The sequence below is a fragment of the Staurois parvus genome, unplaced genomic scaffold (genome assembly GCF_062004578.1).
Source record: "Staurois parvus isolate SC_StPar_1 unplaced genomic scaffold, SC_StPar_1.0 ptg000978l, whole genome shotgun sequence".
Lineage (NCBI taxonomy): Eukaryota > Metazoa > Chordata > Amphibia > Anura > Ranidae > Staurois > Staurois parvus.
The window spans coordinates 1,448,745-1,476,460 of record NW_028318774.1 but is presented as its reverse complement, the minus strand read 5'-3'; the positions used below and the strand labels follow the sequence as shown (position 1 = coordinate 1,476,460).

Genomic DNA, 27,716 nt, shown 5'->3' with positions numbered 1-27,716 from the left:
CCTGCTGGGAAGAAAAACAATCCCTGGTGTAAGTTCCAAACCAATTTTTCTGAGCTTACACAGAACTGAGGATTCTCTTCTTGCCCCTATGTGTTGAACAAATCTTCAAGCACCAAAGTTGTCATGTGAGAGGAAGGGAAATGAGTAATGCTCACCCATATTCAGAAGTACCAAGTATTTTCTTCACTCATGGTCTCTTTAGCCTCCATCAGGAGACTGAAGAAACGGGGAGTATGCACAGCTGGAGAAGAGAGTGAAGCTAATGGGGGCCATAGATGGGTTGAAAATCGGCCAATTTTTTGGCCGAAAATAAAATCTGCCGATTTTCGGATCGTTAGTGGGCTATTTGTTCGGCCGTTTTTTGGTATTTTGGCAGATATTTATCGGTAAAGTTGGAAAAAAATGTGCCGATTTTGCCGATCGGCCGATTTTCGCAGCAATGATGGGCAAATCGGACGATTTTTTTACCAATAAAAAAATCTGCGCATGAGCAGTGACCTGCAAGAGGAAGACAAAAAGAAGAAAAAGAAGAAGAGGAAGAGGATGAAGAAGAAGAAGAAGAAGAAGAAGAAGAGGAAGAAGAAGAAGAAGAAGAGGAAGAGGATGAAGAAGAGGATGAAGAAGAAGAAGAGGATGCTGATGAAGAAGTAGAAGAAGAGGATGAAGAAGAAGAGGATGAAGAATACGAAGAAGAGGATGATGATGAAGAAGAAGAGGATGAAGAAGAGGAAGAAGAAGAAGAGGATGAAGAAGAGGAAGAAGAATAATAATAAGAAGAATAATAATAAGAAGAGGATGATGCTGAAGAAGAAGCAGAAGAATAAGAAGAAGAGGATGATGATGAAGAAGACGAAGAAGAGGATGAAGAAGAGGAAGAGGATGAAGAAGAGGAAGAAAAATAATAATAAGAAGAATAATAAGAAGAAGAGGATGATGATGAAGAAGAAGCAGAAGAATAAGAATAAGAAGAAGAGGATGATGAAGAAGAAGAAGACGAAGAAGAGAATGAAGAAGAGGATGAAGAAGAGGAAGAAGAAGAAGAAGAGGATGATGATGAAGAAGAGGAAGAAGAAGAAGAAGAGGATGATGATGAAGAAGGAGAAGAAGAAGAAGAAGAAGATGAGGATGAAGAAGAGGATGATGAAGAAGAGGATGATGAAGAAGAGGATGATGATGAAGAAGAAGAAGAGGAAGAAGAAGAAGAAGAGGATGAAGAAGAGGAAGAAGAAGAGGAAGAAGAGGATGAAGAAGAAGAATAAGAGTTTGAAGAAGAGGATGAAGAAAAGGATGAAGAAGAAGAGGATGAAGAAGAAGAGGAAGAAGAAGAAGAGGATGAAAAATAAGAGGAATTCCAGTCCGGCAAAAAGTGTCCCTGCAGAGAGCTCCGCTATTTCTTTGACAGTTCCTTGACATTTATAGCGGTTGCAACAATGTATCTATTTGTTTCCGAATAAAAACATCTGTATCCAAAATGGATACAAATAGATACATTGTTGCAACCGCTGTAAATGTCAAAGAACTGTCAAATAAATAGCGGAGCTCTCTGCAGGGACACTTTTTGCCGGCTGTAGACGGGATGAAAATCGGCCGATTTTTTTTTACCATTGCTGGTAACATCGGCCGCTTGAACGACCGATTTTTCATTTTTTTAAAGAAAAATTGGCCGTTTTTCTCCCCGTCTATGGCATGCATAAGAGACCATGTTATGTTGCCTTGATTAAGCAAAATAATTAGTCACTTTAAAGGATAATGCAGGCCATAGATGGGTCAAAAATCGGCCGATTTTTCAGCCGAAAATAAAATCGGCCGATTTTCGGATCGTTAGTGGGCAAATTGGCAAATCTTTTTTAAAAAATCTGCGCATGAGCAGTGACCTGAAGGAGGAAGGGGAAGAAGAAGAGGAAGGGGAAGGGGAAGAAGGAGGAGGAGGGAAGAAGGAAGAAGAAGGAAGAAGAGGGAGGATGTAGAAGAAGAAGAGGATGAAGAAGAAGAGGAGGAAGAAGAAGAAGGAGGAAGAAGAAGAAGGAAGAAGAAGAAGGAGGAAGAAGAAGAGGAGGAAGAAGAAGAGGAGGAAGAAGAAGAGGAGGAAGAGGAAGAGGAAGAGGAGGAAGAGGAAGAGGAGGAAGAGGAAGAAGAGGAAGAGGAAGAAGAAGAAGAGGAAGAAGAAGAAGAGGATGAAAAATAAGAGGAATTCCAGTCCGGCAAAAAGTGTCCCTGCAGAGAGCTCCGCTATTTCTTTGACAGTTCTTTGACATTTATAGCGGTTGCAACAATGTATCTATTTGTTTCCAAATAAAACCATCTGTATCCTAAATGGATACAAATAGATACATTGTTGCAACCGCTATAAATGTCAAGGAACTGTCAAAGAAATAGCGGAGCTCTCTGCAGGGACACTTTTTGCCGGACTGAAATTCCTCTTCTTCTTCATCCTCTTCTACTTCTTCTTCATCCTCTTCTTCATCCTCTTCTTCTTCTTGATCTCTTCTTCCTCTTCTTCATCCTTTTCTTCATCCTCTTCCTCTTCTTATTATTATTCATCCTCTTCTTCTTCTTCTCCTTCATCTTCATCCTCTTCTTCGTCTTCTTCATCTTCATCATCCTCTTCTTCTTGATCCTCCTCTTCTTCTTCCTCTTCTTCATCCTCTTCTTCTTCATCCTCTTCTGCTTCTTCATCCTATTCTTCTTCTTCCTCTTCTTCATCCTCTTCTTCTTCATCCTCTTCTTCTTCATCCTCATCTTCCTCTTCTTCTTCATCCTCTTTTTCTTATTCTTCATCCTCTTCTTCTTCTTCATCCTCTTCTTCTTCTTCTTCATCCTCTTCTTCTTCTTCTTCATCCTCTTCCTCTTCTTCAGCTTCTTCTTCATCCTCTTCTTCTTCAGCTTCTTCTTCATCTTCCTCTTCTTCTTCCTCCTCATCCTCTTCTTCATCCTCTTCTTCTTTTTCTTCTTCTTTTTGTCTTCCTCTTTCAGGTCACTGCTCATGCGCAGATTTTTTTATTGGTAAAAAGATCGGCCGATTTGCCCATCATTGCCGCGAAAATCGGCCGATCGGCAAAATTGGCCGATTTGTTTCCAACTTTACCGATAAAAAATATCTGCCAAAATACCGAAAAACGGCCGATCAATTAGCCCACTAACGATCCGAAAATCGGCCGGTTTTCTCCCCATCTATGGCCTGCATTAGTTCACCTTTCTGAACATCTAAACACCCGTGTTTAGGGTGTAACATGCTCAGCATCCACCACCTCACATCTCAAACCCCTCCCCCTTTTCTGTGTCAGTGGGCAGAGGACACCCGCTGTCATGATTTGAAAACAGCTTGGCTGTGAGGGACTCCGCCCACACGGCTGCATCATTCATTCAGAGTTCCGTGAATGAATGAACTACAACTGCCATCAGTCATTGCAGTTGATGGCTTGTGGTTCTCAAACTACAAGGGCGCTGGTGAGTGCTCTCATAGTTCATTGATCTTCCTGGACTTCAGTAACTGCCTGCTCAAATGGGAGGTAGAAGCAAAGGCAGACAACTCTACTGACAATTTGCAGGAACCCAAAATTGCACCCACCATCTGTTGATCGCTGATGCAATGCTTTACAGGCTTCTAAGAAAAAAATAATAAATTAACTTTTATTTTATCCTGCAAAAAGGTGCATTTACTTTAACTGACAATTGCGCGGTCATGCAACGCTGTACATAAATGAAATTTATGTCCTTTTTTCTCCACAATTAGAGCTTTCTTTCGGGGGTATTTGATCACATGTACGGTTTTTAATTTTTTTGCGCTATAAAAAAAACAATATTTTTTATTTTGCTATAAAACATATCCAGTTAAAAAAAATAAATTTAGGCCAATATGTATTCTGCTACATGTTTTTGCTGAAAAAAAATCCCAATACATGTAAATGAATTGATTTAAGTGAAAGTTATAGCATCTAAAAATGGCGGTATATATACTGGAATTATTATTTTTTTTAATACTAGTAATAGCGTCGATCAGCGACTTATAGTGGGAAAGCGGCAGGTATTCTGACACTGGGGAGGGGGGGGAAACGGGACTAACTTCCAATGACACTAATACAGTGATCAGTGCTAAGAAAAAGCATTGACGCTGTACTAATGACACCGGGCAGGAAGGGGTTTACATCTGGGGCGATCAAAGGGTAACTGTGTGCTGTTTAACATAACGTGCTGTGTGGGTTTTACTTAGAAAATGCATGTTACTGCTGGCAAGAGAGAGACCTGTGTTGTTTACACGTCTCTCCCCTGTCACGGTTTCTCGGCGATTGCCAGGTGACAGTGGGGAATCTCTGGCCGGGACCCAGTGATCAACATCTGTAGTCGCCAGTGGTGGCGTGCGTGGGGCAGTGCGCCCCCTGTACCCAGAAATGCAAATCACGTATATATACACACACTTGTAAGTTTGCGCAGCCCTGCCATCCTGTAGCAGAATTTCTGCTATAGGGCGGTGGGGAAGAAGCTTATTCCCAGTCAAATGCACAGAAAAAGAAAGTGTTTTCCTTTCCATAAATCATTTTTTATTCACTTGCAATGTGCTTCTGAACTTGCCAGCATATTTCCCTACTTCAGCAAGAAATTTCCTTGCACAGCTTTCTATGAATGCAGCCCAACACAAAATTGTAAACTTACTTAATGTTGATTTTTTAAAAACATTTTTTGTAAAAATGCATTTACACTTAGTGAACACATGCAACCAACGAAAGATTTCAGTGTCTCTTTACTGGACTTTTATACATTTTACCTTCAAAAGAAAAATCTCTTACTCTTCATAATCATGCCTTATTCACGTCATCAGTTGTCGGCAGCACATTTGTGAGCAACTATTTTCAAGAATGAAGCACACGAAGCGCAAAATTAAAAACAAAATATCTGACAAGCACTTTGGAAATTCATTGAGAATTGCTACTACATCCATCTAACCAGATATTGATGAGTTTGTTTATTAAAAACAGTGTCACATAGCACACTGTTTTTATGTTGCCCTTTGACTTTTTTTTACAAAAAAAAAAAAAGAAGAATTAAAGAATATAAAAAAATTTTATTACCCAGATAGGCACATTATCTATATTGTTAACGTGTGATCTGCCCGATCATTTCTGCTCATCAGCATCATTACTATTAGTGTTTTGTATTTTCAATACATTTTTATCGATTTTTATGTATAAAAAACATACAAAGAATGTAAATAAAAAAAACAAAAAAAAAAAACGACAATATACATTCAACAAGAAAAAGAGCCTATTAACATTAAGTTTAGGTTTCCGGATGAGAAGTCCATATTTGATTGGATATACATCAATAATGATCGGTTTTACAGCAATATAATAGAGTCAAATAACATTTAGCCTCAATCTGACTAGGAGTCCAATAAGTAGCGTGTCTATTTCATGGTGACGATGGAATTATTGTAGGATCACTCCGCTGTGAGTACCACAGCAGCCAGGGCTGCCACACTTTAAGAGTAACACTGTACCTCCCCATGCTAGATGCAAAGAATAATTCAGAAGTGCTATGGGTATGAATTATTTGAATTACCCGTATTTTCCGGCGTATAAGGCGACTGGGTGTATAAGACGACCCCCTAATTTTCCAGTTAAAACATAGGTTTTGGTCTATACTCGCCGTATAAGACTACCCCCCTTCCAAGGCAACACCATTTAAAAACATCAGATTTTTTAATTGAAATGGTTATGACTTACCGGTACTTAAAATCCTTCAAAATCCTCATGTTCATCCTCTGACATCATAAGTTCATGAATGACATCTTGTGATACATTTGTAAGACAGTCATCATATGGATCAAATTCCAAATCAGATGGTTACCGCTGGATGTGCGGTAATCCGGTAGCTTCGGCTACATACAATATACAGTATATATACAGCCCTCTGGATGTGCAGTAATATACATACAGTATACCGCGCTGAGCCAAGCTGGCTCAAAACAAATGTCCCTATGACAGATGAATCTGTCAGCCCGCTGGATGTGTGGTATATCCAGTATACTGAGCCAAGCTTTTTCTAAACATACCGGTACGTCCCTACGGTAATCAGACCGCTGGATGTGTGTATGTACAGTAGCTGAGGCTACATACAGTATACGCTGGGCCAATCACGGCGAGCGATGTATTCCACTAATGAATACAAAGTCTGCTCGGATTGGCTGAGGTTCTGACATCATCAGCCCACCTCTCTGACTCAGCCAATCCGAGCAAGCTTTGTATTCATTATTAGAATACATCACTTGCCGTGATTGGCCCAGTGTATACTGTATGTAGCCGCAGCTACCGTACATACACACATCCAGCGGGCTGATTACAGTAGGGATGTACCGGTACGTTTTGAAACCGCTTGGCTCAGCGCAGTATACTGTATATACCGCACATCCAGCGGGCTAACAGATTAATCTATCATAGGGACATTTGTTTTGAGCCAGCTTGGCTCAGCACGGTATACTGTATGTACATTACCACACATCCAGCCAGCTTGACCCAAACAAACTCAAGGTTCACATTTTATACCCCGCATATAAGACGACCCCCAATTTTTGGGGTATATTTTTAAGTATAAAAAGTAGTCTTATACGCCAGAAAATATTGGAAAGACTCCAAGGCCTAGGGCCCCCGGGTCTTTCCAATGTCTAATGATAGTAAGGCATGCAGCCATCAGAACATGTATTAACATGGGGGGTGTGGACTCTATTCCCAAAGCGACCAAAGCCATACCCGGAGTGAACGGAATAATAACTCCCAAGATCTGGGCAACAAGACTGAAAACCCCAACCAAAATTTGGAAAGTTCCGGACAGGCCCACATAATGTGAATTAGGGTTCCTGTACAACCACATTTCCTCCAGCAAGTTGAAGACACTTCAGAGGAAAACTTAGATATCCTATAGGGAGTCAAGTACCAATGCAGCAGTAATTTTTGTGTAATTTCCCAAAGATTTACACTCTTAGTAGCTATATATGTGGAGCGAAGTGCTTTCTTCCACTGCTCGATGGAGTACTCACCTCCAAAATCCTTTTTTCCGGGCTAGTATCGGAGGGGATTTGACAAACTCATTTTTGTCTTGAAGGAGAGAGTAAAATAATGAGATGCCCTTAGTATTGGTAGAAGTTGAATGAATTATTAGTGTATTTTATGTGTGGCACAAGACAATTCCTCTTCTTCCAACGTGGCCCAGGAAATTAAAAAAGTTAGACACCCCTGCTATAGAATGTTAGCTCTTAGTCTGCTGGTATCACGTCCAAGATGGTGGTACCTAGCAGCAGCTCAGATTTTGTATGTCTATGCAAGGGAGGGTTTTACAGGTAAATACCATGGTTAAAATACATTGAAATGCACATATAATTCTATGTGAAAATTGTTCTTGAAAAGATCGGTCTGGTGACAGGTTCTCTTTAGGGTAAACACTAAAATAGCTAAATGTAAATGTGCTGTACTTTCCCTTTAAAAGTATCCATCTCTTTCCAATCCACTCCCACGATTAAAATTAAATAACGCTGCCAACCGTTCCTTAGCAGCATCTCTGTTTTTAAAAATTATTCAAAAGAAGGAAATGACTAATGAGCTTCAAAACAGCCAACATTAGCAGCCATGAATGAACACAGATCACAGCGCTAAACATTCAAAGTCTTTTAATATTAGAAATATACATCATCATACAGCTCTCCCTGATTAAAGAACGGATTTGGCAGCCTTGCCATGAGTTGAGGTTTTACAATATAGACGTTTTCTGATTCTGAACTTGTCCTATCGAAAAACTTCAGCCAAATGTCAATGTGAGGTAATCTGAGACACTGGTAGGAAAAATACACCATCCAGCCAGCAGAGATGACGTCTGTAGACTCGGCTGTATTCTTGTAAATGACGGCGATTTTTTTTCCCACTTAACAAATATTGTCAATTTTCTGGTTATGTCCATTTCCAGCTGATCTTTCTCAGTGCTCTCTGCAGTTTGACTTTTCCCATAAGAAATGTGATTTCTAAATTCCTTTTATACCACTCTCTGAAAGAAAAAAGGCAGAAGAAATAAAAAAGAACATTATTGTATATGTTCCTTAATAGAACCGTTCCCCATGACTTACTCAAAACGTTTCCTCAAAGCCACAAATGAATTTGGTATTGTAAGGCACAGGGATGTAATGAAGCACTTTGCATATAGCATTCACCACAAAAAATGCTCAGTTATGCTTGTGCAGCCTTTAAAAGTAACCAGTCTACTTAATCTGTTGCCTCACAGAAATAATAGAAATAGGTGCCACCAGTTATTTATGAATTCCTACAAAACACTCAACGAACACATTTTGTTTATTTTACAGACTGAATGGATTGTACGGTTAGGCTCCATGCACAATAACGGTTTTTCTAAGCTCAAAAATGCTAGAAAAAAAATGCTGGATGAAAAAAACTAATAGCATTCATGTGCCGGCTTGTAGAAACATTTAGGAGCATTAATGTTTTTTCAGTACATGAAGAAGAAGAAAAAAAAAAACTCACTCAAAAAAGCTGATAGGAGCGTTTTAGTAGCATTAAGGAGCGTTCAGCAATTTTTTTCTTCCAGGAAAACGCTCCCAAAAACAAATGTTTTTTCTGCTCCCAACCCGGACTGTAGGTTCACACTACAGCATTTCGGTAAATCCCATGTGATTCGCACAGGAACCGCACTGCATTCCTGTACAAATCACATGCGATTTGCACATGGTGCGATCAGAGCCATACATTTTGTATGGCTCTATTCGCACCGCACCCAAAACGTACAGGTCACTTGGGTGCTCAGCACCATGCAACAGCCAGAGCCATTTATTTACTTTTTTCCCACCACTGAGCTGTGAGCAGATAGGCCCATAGATAGCAAAAACATACTATAAATATGTGAGGATTTCAACATTACGGATTTACTGCAGAGATTACTATGAACGTGCCAGTGCACTGGAACAACTGCTTATAGTCAATCTCAGTAGTGTGTCCGTAAGCCTAGGTTCACACTACAGCGGTGTGAAATCCCGTGTGATTCACACAGGAACCGCACCGCATTCCGGTACAAATCACATGCGATTTGTATGCGGTGTGATTAGAGCCATACATTTTGTATGGCTCGATTCGCACCACACCCGCACCAAAAACATGCAGGACCCTTTTTTGGTCCGCACTAGAGTCGGATCACATAGGTATTCACACCTATGCGATCCAATTGTGCACATTGCACCCCGATTTGCGGACCGATGTCGGAGTGTTGTTAACTTAACACACACCCGCATGGGTTCGTATGAATGGGGTGCGATTGTGATGCGGTGCGGAATACGCACTGAAAACGCTGCAAATTCTGCACCACATCAGTGTGAACCCAAGCTGAAGCTTGAAAAATGCTTCTAGCATAAAATAGTGTTCATGGACACATAGGATAATGCGAATAGCTTCTAGGAGCTTAAAAAAAACTGCTAGTGTTCATGGAGCCTTAAGCACACGCAGCTGGGTTAATGTGAAACACGAATGACTGCTGCCTGCAAGCTGTATATGTTTGAACATCAAGTGGTTAAAACAAGATTAGCGCAGCAGCAGCTGCCATGAACTTGGCATCTTTTTTTTTTTTTTCGGTCAGCTCCCAGCTTTTCAGTTAAAGGGATCACTTTTGTGGTACCCCCGAGGGCCCCATAAGGCTTCGTTCACACTAGCTTTGTTAGCAGGTGTCAGACAGGCATTTGGGAAGCGGTTTCAACACTTCTCAAACGCCTGTGAAAATTCTGCACATGGAAGCACAGAGCGCTGTTCACACTGAAGCGGTAACTTCGCGTTGTGGTAAAACTCACACCTCATGTCCAGTCAGGAGGAGTTGAAGCCTCCCATTCAAGTCTATGGTGCAGCTCCTCCATAGGACGTTTGTGATACCATTGTGTTAATACCATTTCAGTTCATTATAGGCGTTTGTGGTGCAGTTTTAACGCTTGACAAATGCCTATCAAATGCCTCAAAGACAGGCATAGGGCGTTTGGGAAGCGTTTGAGGAGTGTTAAAAACACTTCCCAAATGCCTGTTTAACAGCTGTCAATCGCTATAAGGGCGTTTGTCATAGTTAGAAATAAGTCAAGTGTGAACGAACCCTTAAAAGAATTCTTCGCCTTCATAGGGGCCCTTCATTAGCCCCCTTGTCATAGGAATGAAGTCAAATGAACAGAATGAATGAATGAAAAAGTGTTTAAAAAATGTTAATTACAAAATAAAAATAATGATGAAAATACATTTAAAAGTAACACCCTTGTCCTGTGCACAAATGCGAATGGAAACGTGTGTGTGCGTGTGTAGGATGCATGCGTGCAAAAATTGACTGCGCAACACAAAGTATCACCCTGAATGTCAGAGTGAAAACAATTATTCTAGGACCAGGAAAAAAGTGCATATATATATGCACTTTATCTCTCACTGTCACTTTATCTGTCAGTATTGTGTTTTTAAATGAGACTGCAGAAAGGACTGGGGCAGGAGCAGGACATCTGGGGGCTCAATCACATGTAGTGCACTTTAGTCTGGCATGTGGTAATGTGCATTACTGCAATATGATGTATATGTGCATTCCGATTTGCATCCAACACCACGATGTGTGCTGCAGTGAAAAGAAAAAATTTTGCAGGAGTGATTTTTCCTGCACTTTTGCCCATTCACAGTGAACAAGCTACCTTCACACCATGCACCTCAAAGCACAAAAAAGTGCACTAGGGTTCAAATATGACTGAATGCTAAATTATGAAAAGCAAGGGGTTATTTTGCAGTTAAGATTTGCTTTAAAGGATAAGGCCACATATGTTACAACCATATTCAGGGTGTCACTTGTTACTGTTACAGCAGCCGCCGCACCCCTGATCCCCCATTGTCACAGCAGGCTGGGGATCCTCACCCCACATCCTCTGTCACAATTAAAAAAAAAACCAAAAAACAAAAAGCAGCTGTTTGGGGCTCCACCCACCCAGCAGCATGATTCATTCACAGAGTTTTGTGAATGAACAATAAAAGTATACTATAAGCATGGACAGCCTTTTCAGCTGATGATTTGTAGTTCTTAATGAACTATCAGAGCGCTACTGAGCACTCTAGGTAGTTAACTGAGTCTTCCTGTCATTCAGTAACTGCCTGCCCATACAAGACACGAGCAGACAGATACACTGACAGTCTGCAGGAGCCTGAGATTGCACCTGCGATCTGCAGATAGCGGGTGCAATGTTTTACAGGCTCCAAGTAAAAAAAAAATAAAAAATAAATGCACTTTTTTCCTGCAAAAATTGTAGTATGCTTTTGCCCAAATGGCAATATAGAGTTACAACAAAGGTTTATGCCTTGTAACTTAACCCCTTGACACCTACCTCACACAAATATGCGGCCTCACAAAACTGGGCTTTTTTCCATGGGGCCGCATATTTGCGTACCTGCCTTTGTGCTGGGAGCTCACTGTGCAGTGAGCTCCCAGCACAAAGACCGGGGTGTCACTGAGAGCCCCGGGTCCCGATCTAACGATCGGGACCCCCGATTCTGGGTCGTATGATCGCTGTGATAGCCTCTGATTGGCTATCACAGTGATCAGTCATTGTGAAGCCCACCCCCCTTGGTTTTATACCTCTCTGAATGGGTGAGAGAGATACATTACATCTCTCTCCTTGCATAGAAAAAAAAACAACTGTTTGTGGAAAAAAAAAAAAAAAAAAGATAGATAAATAATAAAAAAATACCTAGATCAAGGTTTGATCTAGTTCATTGCCAAGGTAGTGTCTGGGTCAAGGTCAGGATTTTTATTTTTTTTTTAAATTGGTATCAGTGTGTTTTAGGTGAAAAAACCCCCCCACAAAAAAAACAAAAAATTGTTTCTGGGCTGTAGTACAGGTACAAACAACAAATACCATACACATATATGGTACCGTTGGCGATCGCCAAGAGCTCAAACATTTATTTTGGGTTGTTCTTTGGTGGTAGGTTATGGTAGTAACAAGAAACACACAGCTAAATTAAAAAAACAAGTTTTTGTTTTTACTATTTTGAGACAGTTTTCCTTTGATAATAAAAAAAATAAAAAAAAAATCAGGAGATATCCATTACCATTTACCACCAAATGATAGCCCAATTTGTCCTGAAAAAAACGCGGTATAATCCACCTGGATGCACAACGTAGTTGTGATGTACGGTTTTACTAACACATGTCAAAGTTGTAAAATATTACTTGGGCTTTAAGATTTGTTTTACCCTTAGGTGTGAAGGGGTTAAAGTCACATAGCTTTCTCCTATACCTTGCTGAATGTGGATGGGTAAGAATCTATTCCACCTCCTCTACCTGGAAAATGACATTTAGACCATTACCTGTTATAGCAAGCATGCTTCTCAAAGTTTTTGCTTAGGAAATCCTTATAAAAATCTGCCATTACGTCTGCATCCAATGTCCTCTTACGTCCTGTAAAGGAAAGAGAAGAAGTCTGTTTGGCGCAATCTCAGTATGTACCGTAATTACTAAACAGTGTAAGACATTATCTGCTTTAAGGGAGCTATAGACGAGATGTGTGTTAAGTTTATGATTCTTGAGCATTGAACACTCTCATAGGTCTTTATATCATAATACAAAAATACTTACTCCAGGAAAGGAAAGTTACAGAAACAGAGCTCAGCAGTGGCAGTCTACATATTTCTCTCATCAGAGGCTTCCTTTATGCAGAAAGCAGAATAACAATCCAGGGTTTATTTACATACTAAAGCTGGAGTGCAAAATCAGAATCACTTCTGCATAGACACCAATCAGCTTCCAGGTTTTATTGCCAAAAAATAATTGAACAAGCTGAGGTTAGAAGCAGATTGGTTTCTATGCAGAAGTGGGCCTGGTTTCGCACTCTCCAGCTTTAGTAAAAAAAAAACCTTCTGGGTGGGTCACAGGGCTTTCTTTAGTGGCTATTCTACAACCTTCCACATTTAGTATAACAAAAGCAAAAGAGCAAATGTCTAAAACTGCAAGAGGCAAATAAAGAAGAACCCAAAAGATAAACATGGACATGGAAATATATGATGTGGCCGGCCTCTTGCAAGGCCTCTCCATTCCCCTTATATCCTTACAATTAAAATGTTCTCCTCGCCTGCATCCTCCAAACATTTACAGATTATTTCTCCCCAATCTATACTCTTCCTGGTTTGTGAGGCCATCAGCACCTACACTTTCTTATCTTCTACCTTTTACTCTCTTAAACTACCCCTTTCCTATACCCCTCCTTATATATGACTACATTCCCTTTATTTTATTTCTCCCTCTCCTTTTTTTTTTTTTTTTTAAATCTACCCTCTTATTTCCCCCACCCATGGAAATGTTTCTTTTTTCCCAGTCTACAGATCTTATGATTACTTATGTGAGCACTCAAGTCCCCAGTTTTCGGAAATGTCCCCTTTATTTCTCTGGAAAACCACCCTGCACATTCCAGGATACCCTCAACCACCTTCCTGTGATTTATCCTGTTCCCCGGGAAGTACAGTGACTTTTGTGATGTAGTATTTCTAAAATAGTTCTGTTATGGCCTGGAATTTCATGCCTGTGCTCTCGCTACAGAAATGTGATAATCTTTTTACAGATTTCCATCTACTCTCTTTTCCTCTTTTCTTGTTACTTGCCTTAACAAGACTTGTCTTCAGTAACATTAGATTCTAAAAAAAACCTTTTACATGTAAAGCAAGTCATAAGTGTGGCAGACTACATTGTTTCATATAAAGATTACAATATGAAATGGCTGTTTTAATTTAACACATCTTACCATCTTCATCTTTCAGCCCCAGACCTAAAGCACTAAGTTTTGAAATTATAAATGCTTCCTTTTCCTGAAACACAAAAAAAATAAATATCATATATCACTGTGGGATTGCATTATACAAATTGAATAGCCAGTTAGTGGTACATTTTATTTAACCGCTTCCCAACCGCCCTATAGCAGAAATACTGCTACAGGGCGGCACGGGTGCACAAAATCACGTATATATATATATACACAGGATTTTGCATTGCCGGAGTAGGGGGCAGATGTGCCCCACCCGCGTCGCCACTCACAGCTGCAGCTGTCAATCACAGGGCCCCGGCCGGTAATTACCCCCCCCCCCCCGATACTCGGTGATTACCAAGTATCTCCAACAGGGAGGAAGACTTTTTTGTTTACAAACAGTCTTCCTCCCTGTCAGCTCGGGCACACTTCCCGGGATGGCTGATCCTGATCAGTGTGCTTACAATGAAGCACACCCCCCGCAAAACACTCCCTACATATAGTTAACCCTTTCATCACCTCTCATGTTAACCCCTTCCTGCCCAGTGCCATAAGTACAGTGTCAGTGCTTTTTTTTTTTTTTTTTTTTTTTTTTAGCACTGATCACTTTATTGGTGTCCCTGGGGATGTCAGTGACACCAAGTTAGTTCTCCCCCCCAGTGTCAGAATGTCCGCCTCATTGCCACTAAAAGTCGCTGATCGCCACCATTACTAGTAGAAAAAAAAAATCCAAGTATCTATACCGCCATTTGTAAATGCTATAACTTTCACGTAAATCAATTAATTTACACGTATTGGGATTTTTTTTTACGCAAAGACCTGCTGCAGAATACATTTTGGCCTAAATTTATGATGAAATTTAATTCTTTAAATTTTTTTACTGGACTTGTTTAATAGCAAAAAGTCCAAAATATTGTTTTTTCTCAAAATTGTCGGGTTTTTTTTTCATAGCGCAAAAAAAAACAAACAAACAAAAAAAAAAAACAGACGTTCAAATACCACCAAAAGAAAGCTCAGTTTGTGGGGGGGAAAAAAAAGGACTAGATTTAATTTGGGTGCAGTGTTGCACGACCACACAATTGTCAGAGTAACGCAGTGCTGCAATGCAAAAAAAATGGCCTGGTCAAGGGGGGTAAATCCTCAGGAGGGCAAGTGGTTAAAGAGCTTGTCAATGTTTGACTTTGCCGAGTCAAGATAAGCATGTGTATAAATATCAGTCTTTCCCCTGACAATTGCCAAATTGGGTATTTGTCAAGAGGCCTGCTGGTTGGTGACCTGACTCTTCTCAGCTGCAATCCTGTAGTACAGCCAGGTCACCCACCAACCTTTAACTTTTTAAACAACAGTAAAAGGAGAAGCAGCCCAAAGATAAGTTCCTCCTTCTGATCTCTGCTTCTTGGACCCAAGTGCTGCATCCCCTCCTCTCAGTCCTCTGTATAGGTGGTACAAGAGGGAAGAGACAAATTCAAATTCAGGTGCATTCAAAATTCATATCTAAATTAATTGTGAATAATAACACCTAAATTGGTAGTAAAGGCTGATTCAAAATAAAAAGCTTCTCCCAGCAAGACAATGTCATATTGTGTTGCATCGCATACTAGCACATTATGAAAGACTTACCTTCCAATGGCGCGCTGTCATTGCTGCCAGGTCTTCCTTCAAGATTCGCGAGCTCTGGCTGTTTGAATGGCTAAGCCACGATCACGGCACAGCACTCTTAAAGGATGGCACACTCAGTATGTCGTTCCTTCAGAGCACACTGCGCATGCGCCAGTGACATCACCGGCTGCAGAAAAGCGATTATCTCCTAAGTGGTGCACAGTTAGGAGATATTCCTTATATCTACAGGTAAGCTTTATTAGAAGCTCACATGTAGGTACAAGTCAACAAGCGGTGTTTACTACACCTCCAGAAAATGATTACAATCACCTTAAAAAATGAGAGATTCTGGTTTTCCCAAAATCTTTGATTCCACTCTTGTGTTTCCTGTCTCAGTTCTCTGAGTTTTCTTTCCAGATGGGACTCATCCTTAGAGATAAAATATTTTATAGGTCGCAAATTGGAGTATCGATCAGGAGGGCCAATCCAGTCATTTTTGGATTGTGCTGGAGGACAGAAGGTGATGGTCTGAAAGACAAACATACAGAATATTGTTTGGTACAATTCAAAACACATTTCACATTAAAAAGAAAATCTAAGCTGCATTGTGCTAGGAGTCATTCCAAAGATGCAGCAAAGCATGTATTTAAGAATGGAAAGAATTTTTTTTTGCGATGCGTGAAAAGACACGATTACTTTGTCTATTTAGGGCAAAGTGACAGTGTCTTTGTGAAAGTGACCCTCCAACCCCAAACCCCAGCATTTCCTCACTGCTACTGCCTCTGTTGCAGTCAGCACTAAAATTCCTAATGACTGTTGGTATTGGACGCTAAAGGGGTGACATCGCTACCCTTGTCATGTGACAGTGCTCAAGCCTATCGATTAGCAACTAAACCTGAACACTGTCACATGCCCATACCCATACCCGGTAGTACCATGTACTGCGATGAAGACAGAAGTGACAAAAGATTTCTGGCAAGGTACTAAAGAGCAACTCCACTTTTGTTAAAAAAAAAAATAAAAAAATCCCCTCTAGGTGATTAATGTACATTGTAAAGATTTTAAACTTTTTTTGCAGATTCCTACCTGTTTCTGCTCTGAAGAAATAGCTCTTTTTTCATTATTCAACTGATGCACTTTCTAAAGAGTTTTAATGAGTCAAGTTGTAGAGTCTGCATCCCTTTAGAAGTAAATATCCCTTTGGGAATATCTCACATAAAAATTAAATTTTTGTTGCAGAGGGTACCAGGAAATTTAGAAGGAAATTCTGTTCACAAGGGTGTGGAAATATTTGGAAAATCTAATTGTCCAAGCGACTAAATCGGTGTCCCAACCTACTTGTCCCTCATTATTATACAGTATTTATAAAGCGCCAATGGTTCGCTCAGCGCTGTACATTACAAAGGGGGACAGTACATGTGACAGAACAATAACAATACAATGCAAAACATGAGGGGATCGAGGACCCTGCTCTTTCGAGCTTACAATCTAGGAGATGACAGTCTTCTTGTCCTGATAAAAAAATAAATAAATAATTGTGACCAAAACACCCAGGAACAGGCAGGGAGGGGGGGAACCTTGCAGTGTGACGAGCACCTATTGGGTGTTTGCCAGAAAAAGAAAAAATCCTCCTTGCTCCATGCAGCCATCCTCCATGGGGTGGACACCTGGAGCTCAGGGCGGGTAGGCTGTGTAGCTATCCTGCCTGTAGTGTCAGGTGACACAATGAGGACAGGCCTGGCTCAGGATGGAGTGTGGTGTTGCTCCCAGTCTCTGGAGGACAGGCAGGAATTAGCAGGCACCCAGTGGATTAGTATTACTCAGCACCAGTCAGTGCAATTGACAGAAAGGAGGGGAGTGTATCATCTGTGATCCGCCAGCGTGATAGGTGTTGGCGAAATGAAGCTCCAGGGGCACAAAACGGAAATCCTGCTGCAGGGCTATGTGTAAAAATAAAAAAAACCTGCCCGGCACTGCATGTCTCTGGTGTCGGGCGATAGGGATTGCACATCCATGTGTACACCAGCTATGTACACAATGCCTCCAGGTTGCCATAATACATTTTATTTTACAGAAAGTTACAGATTGAAATGGAAATGTAATTTTTAATAACAGCAAAAGTAGAATATATTGTGTACCAATTGCTTATGCAATGTTATTTTTCTTTTATTTGCTATATTTTTCCCACAAATGTGCATTTACCCTTTAAAGGCCAAGTTCACTTTTCCTGAACAGGGCATTTTTTGCCATATGGCGCTGTATTACTTTAGCTGACAACTGCTAGGTCACACAATGCTACACCCAAATGAAATTTACATCCTTTTTTTCTCCAGAAATTGAGCTTTCTTTCTGTGGTATTTGATTGCCTCTGCATTTTTAATTTTTTGCACTATAAAAAAAACAAAAAACAAAAAAAAAACCACTATATTTTTTACTTTAAACTATTTAACGTGTCCAGGAAATTTTTTTGAAAAAAATCAAATTTCGTCATAAATTTAGGCCAAAATGTATTCTGCTACACGTCTTTACTAAAAAAAAAAAAATCTCAATATGTGTAAATTAATTGGTTTACGTGAAAGTTATAGCGTTTACATATTTATTTATTTCAGGTACTTATATAGCGCCATCAATTTACGCAGCACTTTACATATATATTGTACATTCACATCAGTCCCTAACCCTCAGGGGGCGTACAATCTAAGGTCCCTAACTCACATTCATACATACACATACTAGGACCAATTTAGACAGGATCCAATTCACCTACCAGCATGTCTTTGGAGTGTGGGAGCAAACCGGAGTACCCGGAGGAAACCCACGCAGGCACAGGGAAAACATGCAAACTCCAGGAAGGTGGTGCCGTGGTTGGGATTCGAACCGACGACCCTAGTACTGCCAGGCGGAAGTGCTAACCATTTAGCCACTGTGCTGCCCACATATGCCATTATATATACTGAATTTTTTTTTTTTTTTAAACTAGTCATGGTGGTGATCAACTACTTATAGCAGGACTGCATCGGGCATTCTGTGGGGAACTGACTTGGTGTCTCTGACATCCCAAGTGACACCAATACAGTGATCAGTGCTAATAAAAAGCACTGACACTGTACTAATGGCATTGGGGAGGAAGGGGTTAAAATTTATGCGCGATCAAAGGGTTAACTGTGTGTGGTTTTACTTTGTACGCATTACAGCACACTGCTTTGTATGGCTCGAGCCATGCAGAGCCATACAAAGCAGCCTGCAGGATCTGACAGGGGAGAAATCTGTGTTGTTTATACACAGGTCTCTACCCCGTCGGTAATACTTGGCGATTACTGGGTGCCAGCGGGGAATCATCATCCAGGACCCGGTGATTGACAGCCGAGGCCGTGAATTGTGGAGCAGTTAGGGCACGCATGTGCACGCCCCCTACCCAGTACTGCACAATCATGTATATATAAGTGATTTTGCGCACACATGCCGCCCTGTAGCAGTATTTCTGCTATAGGGCGGCGAGGAAGTGGTTAAAAAAATAATAAATGCATGTTTGTGCAAGTAAACAAAAGTGTGCATTTATTATTTTTCTCAGGTCACCAGGAAGAATAAAGGGGGTACCTCTACCCAACTGGGATTCAGTCAGCAAAAAATAAACTGACAGGGGTTCTAGTGATTTCTTACTGATTCTAAAGGGAAACAAATGCCTGTACATAATCTTTAAACTAGAACTATATGCAAAACTTTTTTTCCCCCGTTTTGGAAGGTTTGAGCCCGTCATTTTTTTTTTCACCATCTGTGTCCCATTTCGGAGATTTTCCTTCACTTCCTATCCCCCATAGCCAAAAGAGAAAGTTAGAGCAAACTCCTTGCAATTTTAGGAAATCCTTAGGGGACACCCCAGGTCACCAAAACTAGTGCCACCATTGGAAGATTTCTCCTCTAGCATTTTTCTGGAGACAATACTTTGGGATTTTCTTTTACTTTTAATGATAATAGTAAACAGGACAAATAAGAGTAAATGAATTCCAAAATGGGGGCACAGACAGCAAAAAAACAGACAGTTCTAATACCTCTCCACTTTATCCTAAAAAAAAAATAATTTGCTTTTATTTATACTTTAACAATGCTAATTGGTATATGGAGAAAGTGCAGCACAACCAGAATGTGCAACTCTTCATCTACAGCAACAGTGACATCTGCTGGAAATGGGGAGCTATAACAAACAAAAGTATCATATCAGCACACTGGATGTTATAAAAGCTATAAAAAAAACGCAGCAGCGTTAGCTGTAGAATGCGGCAATAAAAATGTGAGTTTTTTACATTAGCTTTTTTTAGTATACTTATTCTCAGGCTCAAAAATGCTCATAAACACTGGATAGCTGCGTTTTTTAGCGCTTTTCAGCTTTTATTGGCGTTTTACAGCTTTTATCAGTGGTTTTAAGCTTTTATCAGCGTTAGAGCATTTTTACAGCTAAAAAAAATCCCTCTTGAAATCCCCTAGTTCTGAGTTTTTTTTTCTAGTCAGAAAATGCTCCTGCCAAAAAACGCTGATTAAAGCCAATGTGTGCATGGACACATAGGATAACATGCTGGGGGGGGTTTACTGGCTGTAGTAAAAAATGTCAGAAGCCAAAAACAGCCGCTGTAAAAACGTCATGTGTGCATGAGGTCTATCTGAACAGCTTTTAGTCAGCGACCTATTACAGACCCTGATAAAGTCACGTGATAACGGGACGTAACGCGTAGGATGTGGTGACGTATTTCCGGCGCGGACGCCATCTTGCTACACCTGAAGCCCATGCAAGTACACCCATAGCATAAGGTTTACAGCTGGTTTGATTTTATTTCAAAATCTCTCAAAATGTGAGCTGGCTGTATCTGATTATACCATCCCTGGAGTGGACCCTGCTGCTTCTTTTCATTTACCTGTGAAGGGATATCACCACTGTGAACGGATATCATCCTGGTAGGGGAACCTGACCGTCGAAGGTCTTTTTTTTTTTTTGTATTCCAACAAGCGCTTTGGCCCTTTTGGGTCGCTGCAAGGAGGTGGGGGGGGGGGGGCAATTCAGCCGTTTATGGATTATTTCCTATTGGTTGTTACACATATCCACTTTATCACCTGTATGTTGTAAAGGAGTTGGAATTTTTGGTGTTTTACACACCTTTGAACTTTGTCTTTGGACTTATTGCTTACAATTATTTATTAATACGTTTTCCGATCATTTCTTAATATCATATCAATTATGCTTATATAATTTTGTTTATAAATATTTTGTGTTGGTTTATCACAGCACTTGTCACTATTGTGAAATGTAATCCCGCATTCTGGGATTCACATACGTCACTGTTTCTTCACTTTATTTTGGCTTAATTATAGCCCTTTTGGTTACTATTTTTGTGAGGATATTTGATCCCATTCATAGGGATTCACTATTTTTCTTCTAAATTTTCACATCATCGTAAGTCCCCTTTGGACTTTTTGTTTTCACTGTTTTTCATTATTATGTTTACTCACTTCTGTATTTCACTTTAAGATCCTTTTGTGGATTAATTCACTTTATGATCATTTATGCACTGTATATATTATCAATATGATGTCACTCATAAGTTGTCCTTTATCACTACGATTGTGTTTATTTAGGTATATCCAGGGCAGCGCTGCACCAATATATATATTATTGTCTGCTTCATTATCCATTTGGTATATGGTTGGGTGCTAGCAGCCCCCCCGTTTTATGCCATTGTTTACATAGTAGCGCAAAAGGTTTCCACTGTTGTAGTTTGCTATGACAATCGCTGCAAAAACGCACCCCATTTTAGGTGCCATTGAAAAAAAACACCTTAACTACTTAGCGCTGGCGCCTCCTGGCCCTTTAAGGGTTTCAGAAGCCATGGTGCGGGGCTTTTGGGTGATGTGACCGCCGTGATTCACGGTCACATGATCGGGAAAGGTCCCGATCGAAAGAGGAGATTGGGACCTTCCCGTGAGTACCGGACATGTGTGCTGGGAGTGAGCACGTTTTTCTTAATTGCACACAAATGTGCGTCCGCTTGGCGTCTAGGGCCAGACGCCGGGAGGCCGCACATTTGTGTGCGGCCAGCATGAAGAGGTTAACCTGCATTTTGCGACTGTAGTGCATTTTGAGACTGCAGGTAGAATCGCAGTGATTCAGCCGCAATTCCAAAATGCCCAGGTGTGACCGGGGCCTAACGTAGCAGACACTGGAGCTTGATTTGGCTTCTCAGCAGGTGCTAGTACTGAGCACCCAAGTGTTTTTGTGTGCGAGGGTAACCTAAAGGAATTAAGTTTTTTTTTTCCTCATTGGGGCCGGCACCTTATTTACTCATTCAGATGTGCTTCTGCTGTGCGTTGAGAGCCTGACACTTCCCTTTCCTGGCGAGCACCCAATCAGTGCTCATTACACTGCAAGGTCTCTCCCCTCCCTGGATGAGGTGCTGGAGACAGGTGAGGAGATAAACAGAGCAAAGGTAAAAACATTAAAAGTTTAAGTCGTCAGAAAGTCCCTTTTGTTTTTACAAGCCCCAGACATTCCTAAAAACACCTCTGCCTAATAAAGAACATCAACCCTTCATATTTGATTTTTTAATCACAAGTAGATTATCATGAGGGACAAGTAGATTGGGACCCCAATTTAGTCCCTTGGGCAAGTAGTTTAACAATAACTTTCACACAAACTCAGGGGTGTGAAAATATGAGTCCACAAGCAATGGTATAAATACAGGAATTTATGATTTTTTTTTTTTTATACTAGTAATGGGGGTGACCAGCAACTTATAGTGGGACTGTGATTGCACGGAGGGCAATCTGACACTAACTGACATCACCAGTGACACGAATACAGTGATCAGTGCTAATACTATACATGGACACTAACATCTAGGGTCAATCAAAGGGTTAAAGTGTTACTAAACCCCAGACCCTGCATTCACTATATCTAATCTCCCCAGACCCTGCATTCACTATATCCGCTCTCCCTGGACCCTGCATTTACTATATCCGCTCTCCCTGGACCCTGCATTCACTATATCTGGTCTCCCACAGTACACAGAACATGGAAATGCATTTATTTTAGTAAATATAAACTGCTAATTACCTTTTCTCATCAGCAATTAAAGCAGTCTTGTGACTTCTATCAGTGTTCAGCACAGCACTGGTTAAAGCTTGTAGGAGGAATTTTCATTTTCCCCTATGAGGCTGCAGGACCCTGACTGTCTGTCTGGACAGTGCCAATTGGTCCTGTGCTGATCACATGTACCTTCCCAAGAACAAAACGAAAAACTGTCTAGCAATACACACCAAACTGAGCATGTGCAGAGTGACTCCAAGCCTCTGTTCTATCAGGAGTAATATTGGGGACAGTAGAGCAAGGGGAAGATCAGAGAAGACAGAATCAAACATCTTTTTTTTGTTTTGTTTTTTTATACACACAATGCAGAGGATTAACCCCTTAGGTTCCACAGTGAGTATAACAAGCATGCTGTACTGCATATACAGACTGATTTTACTGTTGTGGGTTTAGTAACACTTTAACCATGTGCCTAATAAGTATAAATGTGCAGTATGGGGGCTCTCCGTAGAGAGCCCTGTGTTGTTTACCAACAGAGGGCTCTCTTCTATCATTTGCTAAGCGCAGTGGGCCACACTGTAGCAGTATAACTTACAGGAGGCAGACCGGAACTGGGTAAAGCAACATCTACGGAGAATTTTGGTTCATTTGCGATATCACAGGTGCGCAGTGTGAGGACTTGGCATGTTTGGTATCCGATTACTCGACGCAACCCAATCTTTAATATTTTACCACAAAAGCAATTATTTTAATGTGAACACTAAAATTAACCGCTTGCCCGCCACCCTATAGCAGAAATCTGCTGCCCTGTAGCAGTAGCGCTGCACAAAATCACCTATATATACGTGATTTTGCATTTCCGGGTAGGAGGCACACATGCGCCCTACCCGCGCCGCCATTGGCAGCATCAGCTGTTGATCACCGGTTCCCGTATCACTGATGGGGGAGAGGTCTGTATGTAAACAATACAGATCTCTCCCGTCAGCTCCAGCACGCTGCATAGCAAAACAATACAAATCAGTTGGCTTACAATGTAAAGCGCACACACACACAGTTAACCCTTTGATCTCCCCAGATGTTAACCCCTCCCTGCCCAGTGTCATTAGTACAGTGTCACTGGGGACGTCAGTAGCAGTTAGTCGTCCCCCCCCCCCCCCGTGTCAGAATGCCAGCCGGAATCTCGCTATAAGTTGCTGATTGCCGCCATTACTAGTATTAACCCCCCCCCCACAAATCCCAGTATCTATACCGCCATTTGTAAACACTATAGCTTTAACGTAAACAAATTCATCTACAAGTATTGGGATTTTTTTTCTTAGCAAAGACATGGAGCAGAATACATTTTGGCCTAAATTTACAACTAAATTTGATTTTTTACATTTTTTTACTGGACATGTTTAATAGCAAAAAAAACAATTAAAAAAAAATTTTTTTTTTCAAACTTGTGGGTCTTTTTTTGCTTATAGTGCAAAAAATAAAAAACGCACAGGTGATCAAATACCACCAAAAGAAAGCTCAATGTGTGGGAACAAAAAGGCGTACATTTCATTTAGCTGCAGGGTTGCATGACTGCGCAATTGTCTGTTAAAGTAATGCAGCGCCGTATCGCCAAAAATGGCCTGGTCAGGAAGGGGGGGGAATCCTCTGGAGGGCGAGGGGTTCATTCAATATTTTGAAATTGCGCATTTGATAAACAGTTGCACAAATTGGTGTGGTGTAAACAATTGTATCCGCCATCCTTTCATTCTACAGGGCCTCTGCCTTCAGAAAATACAGAATGTTCTGAGGGTTCTGATTGGCCAAAAATGCAAAAACAATGAACAAACGTCTATAGTTCCGAAGTGTCTATATCTATCCTCCAATAGGTATAGTCCTTGATAAGTCCCAGCACAGTCCCTCCTAAGCAGCCATTCTGACCCCCTCCACAGCCATACCCCCCAAATCCAGCCCAGCCCCGTGACGTCACCTGAGGGGCGCTTCGCTCACTTCCGGACGTGTCTCCGTCGTGCCGGTACCGGCAGAAGAAGACGAACCGGGCGGTGCGGGGACGCAGGCAGGTCACACGCACACAGGGCGCCGCCATCTTCCAGCGCCGCACTGCATGGCTTTACGGCAGCACGTCAGCTCCGGGATCGCCATGGCAACGCTGAACTGCGCAGACGTCTGCAGCCTGCATGCCAGACAGCTGGGGCCCCGGTGAGCCGCCGCTGAGCGGTGTGCCTGGGAGCCCGAGGAGGGGCGTGGCCGGCTCTTCCAGTGACCCTGACCGGGTGTGAGGTGAGTGCAGGCTTCTTCTATAGGGCATGGAGCTGAGGCCAGGCCTGGTGTGTGTGTGTGTGTGCAGGTGTTAAAGCACACTCCTGACGCTGGCGAACGCCCCTTGACGTCACATGTATCGAGCCATTGTAGGTTCGCTTAGCTCTGCGTCAGCGCAGCATGTTTCCATTGTGGCCCCAGAAGAGCGTACAATCAAGAACCCCGCCATGGACATGTAGCTAGCGCCAGAGCGGGCGAGCCACTGAAATAAACCAATGGATACGGCCCATAAACGTGTAACGGGAGGGAAGTACGGAGCCCTCAGGTGTTCACCCAAGGCGACCAATGCCGTTGGCGGGGTCAGATGTACACTGCGTTCGTAAAGTATTCAGACCCCTTCACTTTTTTCGTTTTTGTTATGTTGCAGCCTGACGCTACAGTTGTTTAACCTCTTCACACCGGCCAAATGCAAACGTGCGGCCTCCCGTTGTCTGGGCCTAGACGCCGAGCAGCCGCACATTTGCGTTCTATTTAAAAAGGACATGTGCCGAGCGCGCGCCCTGTGCACTCCCAGCACACATGTCCGGTACTCACGGAAAGGTCCCAATCTCCTCTTTCGATCGGGACCTTTCCCGATCATGTGACAATGTGTCACGGCGGTCACATGACCCTAAGCCCCACCTCCAGGCTTCTGAAACTCTTAAAGGGCCACGAGGCGCCAGCATGAAGGGGTTAATCACATTTGGTATGGCCGAAAGATGGCTACAGCGCAGTTCGCTTGTTCTGGGAGGGCGTCTATAGACATCCTCCCACAACACGCCTCCCCCACGCCCTGTGACCGCTGTGTTCTTTGGACACAGCTAATCATAGACTGCGGTAAAGCGCCAATTCTAGTGGCCCTCTACCATGTGATCAGCTGTGTCCAATCACATATAAACAGACTCGCCCGTTATCGGCATTTCCTTTCCTCACACACTGTGTAAGGAAGAGACAGACGATACCCGGCGAGGTTGTCAAGACTTTGCAGCCTCATCTGCGCACATCATTGAAGAAGAAAAATTACATATTTGCAAAATTTTATAACGGAAACGAAGAAAAAGAGTTGGTTTGTTTTTTTTAAATCTTTGGTCTTTTTTTCTTTTGTTTGACAAAAACCCAGTGATGAATAAATACCACCAAAAGAAAGCTCTGTCTTAAAAAAAGATACAAATTTCATATGGATACAGTGTTGCATGACCGCGCAATATTATTATTATTATACAGGAGTTATATAGCGCCAACGGTTTGCTCAGCACTTTACATTATAGTGGGAGACAATACAGTAACAATACAGTTCCAAACAAGAGGGATTAGAGGGTCCTGCTCCTTGGAGCTTACAATCTAGGAGGGAGGGGTCAATGGTACAGTAGGTAGTCATTGTGGGGGATGGAGTGGTTGGAAGAGTAGAGGATTCCAGAATTAGCAGAAGGCAGGATAGGCTTCCCTGAAGAGAGAGGTTTTCAGTGATCGCTGAAAGGCAAGTAGAGTAGGTGATAATCTGATAGATTGGGGTAGGGAGTTCCAGAGGATGGGTGACGCCCTGGAGAAGTCATTCAAAGTGCGACAGAACTAAAAATTAGGCAGGAAAGGGGTGAAAGTGCCCAGTATTGAAGTGGTTAAATTCTTTTTTTTTTTTTTCCCCTCATTGATCTGCGTTCAGTACCCCATAGTGACAGAGTGAAAACAGAATTTTAGAAATGTCTGTGAATTTATGAAAACAGAAAAACTGGTGCCTCAGGGGCCTCCTTTTTCTATTGATTGTTGCTGAGATGATTCTAGGCCTTGATTGGCATTCACCTGTGGAAAATAAATTGATTGGACATGATTTGGAAAGGCACACACATCTCTATAAAAGGTCTCACAGCTGACAATGCATACTGTATCAGAGCAAAAGCCATGAGGTCAAAGCAACTGCCTGCAGAGCTCAGAGACAGGATTATTACAAGGCACAGGGAAAGCGACAACAAAATTTCTGCTGCACTAAAGGTTCCCAAGAGCACAGTGGCCTTCATAATTCTCGATTGGAAGAAGTTTGGCACAACAAGGACTCTTCCAATTGCTGGTCGCCCTTACAGACTGAGCAATCGGGGGAGAAGGGCCTAAGTAGGGTGACCAAGAACCCAATGGTCACTCTGAGCTCCAGAGATCCTATGTGGAGATGAGACAAAGTTCCAAAAGGATAACCATCACTGCACCCTACCACCGATCTAGGCTTTATGGCAGAGTGGCTAGACAGAAGCCTCTCCTCATTGCAAAGCACATGAAAGCCCGCTTGGAGTTTGCAAAAGAGAGCACCTGAAGGATTCTCAGATGGTGAGGAACAAGATTCTCTGGTCTGATGAAACCAAGATTAAACTGGCCTCAATTATAAACGTTCTGTCTGGAGCATACTAGCCCAGCTCATCACCTGCCCAATACCATCCCAACAGTGAAGCATGGTGGTGGCAGCATCATGCTGTTGGGATATTTTTAGCAGCAGGGACTGGAAGACTAATCCGGGTTGGTGGAAAGGTGAATGGAACAAAGTACAGAGATATCCTCAATGAAAACCTGTTCCACAGCGCTCAGGATCTCAAGCCTGGGCAGAAGGTTCACCTTCCATCGTGACAATGATCCTAAGCACTCAGCCAAGACAGCACAGGAGTGGCTTAGGGACAACTCTGTGAATGTCATGGAGTGGCCCAGCCAGAGCCCAGACTTGAACCCTATTGAACATCTCTAGAGAGACCTGAAAATGGCTGCCCACCAATGGTCCCCATCCAACCTCACTGATTTTGAGAGGATTCGCAAAGAAGAATGACACAAAATCCCTCAAAAAGATTCAAAGCTGTAATTGCTATCAAAGGTACTTCAACAAAGTACGAAGATAAAGGGTCTGGATACTTACATCAATGTGATTTTTCAGTTTTTCTTTTCCAGTTGTTTTTTATTAAAGTTTTAACAACACAAAAGGTAAAACTGTAC

General features: G+C 41.8%; 2 protein-coding genes across 2 annotated transcripts in view; one reads left to right on the top strand and one right to left on the bottom strand.

Annotated features, from left to right (window-relative positions):
• Positions 1–7,640: 7,640 nt before the first annotated feature.
• On the bottom strand, positions 7,641–24,583 carry COA8 (cytochrome c oxidase assembly factor 8). Its single transcript, XM_089657243.1, has 5 exons — positions 24,424–24,583; positions 15,716–15,913; positions 13,787–13,850; positions 12,360–12,450; positions 7,641–8,028 (listed from the first exon to the last, which is right to left on the bottom strand). Exons 1-5 carry the CDS (start codon positions 24,538–24,540, stop codon positions 7,935–7,937), a joined length of 564 nt encoding a protein of 187 aa, XP_089513369.1. The 5' UTR covers positions 24,541–24,583; the 3' UTR covers positions 7,641–7,934.
• Positions 24,430–27,716, top strand: part of BAG5 (BAG cochaperone 5) — a 35,181-nt gene continuing 31,894 nt past the window's right edge. The window contains exon 1 of the mRNA XM_089657242.1: positions 24,430–24,734. The gene's annotated coding sequence lies outside the window, so the exon portion shown is untranslated. The remainder of the gene's footprint in view (positions 24,735–27,716) is intronic.